General features: G+C 57.2%; 1 protein-coding gene across 2 annotated transcripts; it reads left to right on the top strand.

The window, feature by feature from the left end:
• The first annotated feature begins 365 nt into the window (after positions 1-365).
• On the top strand, positions 366-3,425 carry KLHDC7A (kelch domain containing 7A). 2 transcript variants are annotated; one of them, XM_069874513.1, is made up of 2 exons: positions 373-791; positions 1,752-3,425. In XM_069874513.1, the coding sequence occupies exons 1-2, from the start codon at positions 599-601 to the stop codon at positions 3,293-3,295; spliced, it is 1,737 nt and encodes a 578-aa protein (XP_069730614.1). In that variant the 5' UTR covers positions 373-598; the 3' UTR covers positions 3,296-3,425. The 2 variants fall into 2 exon arrangements, with proteins under 2 accessions (XP_069730612.1, XP_069730614.1); XM_069874511.1 differs by having other exon boundaries at positions 366-3,425.
• The last annotated feature ends 337 nt before the right edge of the window (positions 3,426-3,762 follow it).

Here is a 3,762-nt window from a genome sequence, read left to right on the forward strand (position 1 = left end):
TTCTTTTCCACCAGCTCGTAATTCCCCTGCCACTTCCAAGCTGGCCTCCAAGAGACCCCAGAAGCTTTCAGGCTATTTCCCGTCATCCTTTGTTAGCTACCGTGCCACAAACGAAGGCTACGGAATTAGTCACCCGGCTCTGCCGCGCAGCAGCTGCTCGGCGTTGGACCAAAGGTCTGCCCGGCACCAGGCTGCTTCTCCCTCCCTTTTCGGAGCCTTCATCCAGCGATGAGGAATCTTCCCTGCATAAAACAACTTCTTCGCCCCTTCCATCCCAAGATTCTTTTTAAACAGGGAAAGAAACGAGGAGGCAGCACCAACAGGCTGCTCAGAGGAGATAGTTTTCCTCCCTTTGTGCTTCCTTTTTCTCTTCTCTGAGCCTCTCTGTTTACCAGGCTAATAAAGCCGGCTCTGTGCTGCCAGCTCAGGGTTGCACCTTTTCCCCGGAGCCCAGCCCAGCCCAAACATGCAAAGCTTCTCCGGAAACCGTCTGCCAGCTTTGCCAGCTCAAAGTCACCTTGCCCCAAACCTTCGGCTGCACGCTCCGGGCTCACTCGGCAATCATTAATTGGCTTCTCTGCATTCCCGACAGAGAAAAATGCCCCAGCGGGTGACCCTGCCCTGGCATTCCGACATGCAGCTGGCTGGCAAGCTGGTCCTCTCCGCCGCCGCTCTGCTCCTCCTGACGCTGGCGTACAGGTTTTATAAATCGCGCTCACTTGTCGGGGGCAAGATCCCACCGACCGAGGCAGGAGGAGAGCAGAGGGACAGCGCAGCCTGGGATGGGGATGGTGTGACGGGGCTGAGGTGGAGAAAGGTGTTTGGTGGGGAGGTGAGGGATGGTGGGGATGCAGAAGCGAGCGGTCAAGCCTCTGGGACACGATGTGGGCTCTCCCGACGGGGTCGGAGTCGGCAAAGGGGAGAGGAGGAGGAGGAGGAGGAAGGAGAGCAGGTGGTTTCTGAAGCAGGGCTCTCTTGTGGGAGAGCAGGGATGGTCAGGAGGGGAAGCGAGGTGGGAAGTGCGCTGGGAATCACAGTGGAAAGCAGGCTGGGAATCAAGATGGGAAGTGAGATGGGAAGTAAGTCAGGAAGTGAGCCAGGAATTGAGCTGGGGAGTCAGCTGGGAAGTCAGCCAGGAAGCAAGTCAGGAAGCAAACCAGGAATTGAGCCAGGAAGCAAGTTGGGAAGTGAGCTGTCAAGGGAGCCAGGAAACAATCCAGTAAACGAGCTGGGAAATGAGATGGGAAGTGAGCTGGGAATTCAGCTGGGAAGTGAGCCAGGAAACAAGTCAGACAGCAAGCCAGGAATTGAGCCAGGAAGCAAGTTGGGAAGTGAGCTGTCAAGGGAGCCAGGAAACGAGCCGGGAAACGAGCTGGGAAGTGAGAGGGGAAGTGAGTTGATAAGTGAGCCAGAAAACAAGCCAGGAAGTGAGCTGGGAAGCGAGTCAGGAAAAGAGCCAGGAAGCAATCTGAGCTCTTACAAGCCCAGGGACGCAGCTGACACACTAAGCAGCCACAGGGAGGAGGGCTCGCTTGCCCCAGGCACTGGGCTTTCCCCTAGGATTGCTGATGCCCAGATGGCAGGGGACGGAGGGGCCCAAAGCACAGAGCAGGACTTGGCCATCAGAGGCACGAGCTGGGAGGCCGAGAGGCATGGGGGCATGATCCAGACCCTCAGTGTCACCTCAAACCTGGGTCTAACAATGACAGCAAGCAACGTGGGGTCGGATGCCTCCTACTCCTTCTCCTCAGTCGCGAGAATCCAAGTGGAAGAGAACTACATCACCAAGCAGCGGGTGAAGGATGGGGCTGGGCAGCCAGTCCCTGGCCTCAAGGGCAAAGTCTACGACTACTACGTCCAGTCTATCTCCCAGGTGGTGTCAAAGAAGAGGTGCATCCCCTACATCCCTCCAGGAACACCCCAGCACTGCAGCTCGGAGCAGGTCAATAAGGAGCTGCAGAACATTGCAACCCAGGACCCAGATCCAACTTTGGCAACATGGGATTCTACCACCTCCTCCATAGTCCCATCACCTACAAGGAGCTTAGAGATCTCCCCTGAGGTACCATCTCCTGGCTGCAAGGTCAGCATCCTCCAGATCGCTGACAGCCCCCACCTCCAGCTGCCCATGGAAGGTTTTGGGGACACAGAGCAAGGTAAAACACCACCAGCAAGCCCCTTGCCAGGGCTCGTGGCCAGTACTGACTTCTTCCAAATGCCACCACCCACCCACCTGGACCTGGGGAACTGCTATGAGGTCCTCTGCGCAGCCAAGGTGCAGAAGCTAGGCCACCTCCAGGAGGCTGCCTACAAGGTTATGAGTGACAACTACCTGCAGGTGCTGAAAACACCCTCTATCTACAGCCACCTCAACGCTGGTGAGCGGGAGCTCATCCTGCGGCAGAGAATGAAGGGGAAGACGTACGTGGCTGTGGCAGACATCAGCGTACAGGAGCCTGACCTCCACACCAGCCGCCTCTGCTACTACGATGATGGAGGGGACTGCTGGCATCATCTCTGCCATGTGCCACCAGAAGTTGTCTCCCGGGGGTGTGCCATGTGCAGCATGTTCAACTACCTCTTCGTGGTGGCTGGCTGCGAGGGCACAGGCCGGGTGCAGAGACCCTCCAACCGCGTCTTCTGCTATGACCCCCTGACCAACATCTGGAGGGAGATCTGCCCCCTGAACCAAGCGCGACCACACTGCAAGCTTGTAGCCTTGGATGGCCACCTCTACGCTATCGGCGGCGAGTGCCTCTACACGGTGGAGCGCTACGACCCCCGGCAGGACCGCTGGACCTTCATTGCGCCCCTGCCCCACGACACCTTCGCGGTGGCCCACACAGCCACGGTGTGCAATGGGGAGATCTACGTGACGGGGGGCACCTTGCGCTACATGCTGCTGTGTTACGCCGCGCGGTCGGACAGCTGGAGGATCAGCCCAGCTGGTGGCAGCAAGGACAAGACAACCGAGATGGTGAGCACCAACGGTTTCATCTACCGCTTTGACCTCCACCGCGCTAAGGGCATCGATGTCTATCGCTGCAGCGTCAAGGCCAAGCTATGGTATGAGTGTGCCACCTATGCCATGACTGACCCCTCCAGTTTCCAGTGTGCCGTGGTGGGCAACCTGGTCCACTGTGTCAGCCGGCACTTCCACATATGCTTCCTAGCTGACCACATCTCACCACACTTTAGGACCAGGGAGCTGCAGCCCTTCCCATCGCCCCGTGGCAGGCTCCTTCCAGCTGTCCTGGTGCTGCCAGAGGGAGGGAAGGTGAAAACGCAGGTTTGAGGGATCCGTGATGGGGTGTCATGCAACAGTGGTGGTGGCTCATCTGACACGATGGTGAAAGGTGGTAGAAGAAGCCACCAGCCTGCATTGGAGCACTTAATGTAGGACAAACACTACCAAGGCAATGCTACCCACCATCAAGCAGACATTCTTACAGTCCACTTAAGTAAGGAAGGAGACAAACCGCCCTTGGATACCACCAGAAAACTCAGCCTTGAAGATACAAGGAAGAGCAAAGCAGGAGCTGGGTGGACTTGTTTGCTTAGAGGTATTTACACATAGGCGTGCTTGCTTGGATGCAAATAAACCACAGCTCGCTGCAGGCTCCCTGGTTGTGCGCTCCCCAGTGAGTAGCTGTGTTGCTCACCGGGTGTTTAATATTGACCTGCACATGCAACACATTTTAGGGTGGAGGAACACAGCAGGGAGGTTTGATGTCTCAGGAGGTATCACCCAAAGGTCAGCCT

Source organism: Phaenicophaeus curvirostris, chromosome 22, assembly GCF_032191515.1.
Source record: "Phaenicophaeus curvirostris isolate KB17595 chromosome 22, BPBGC_Pcur_1.0, whole genome shotgun sequence".
Lineage (NCBI taxonomy): Eukaryota > Metazoa > Chordata > Aves > Cuculiformes > Cuculidae > Phaenicophaeus > Phaenicophaeus curvirostris.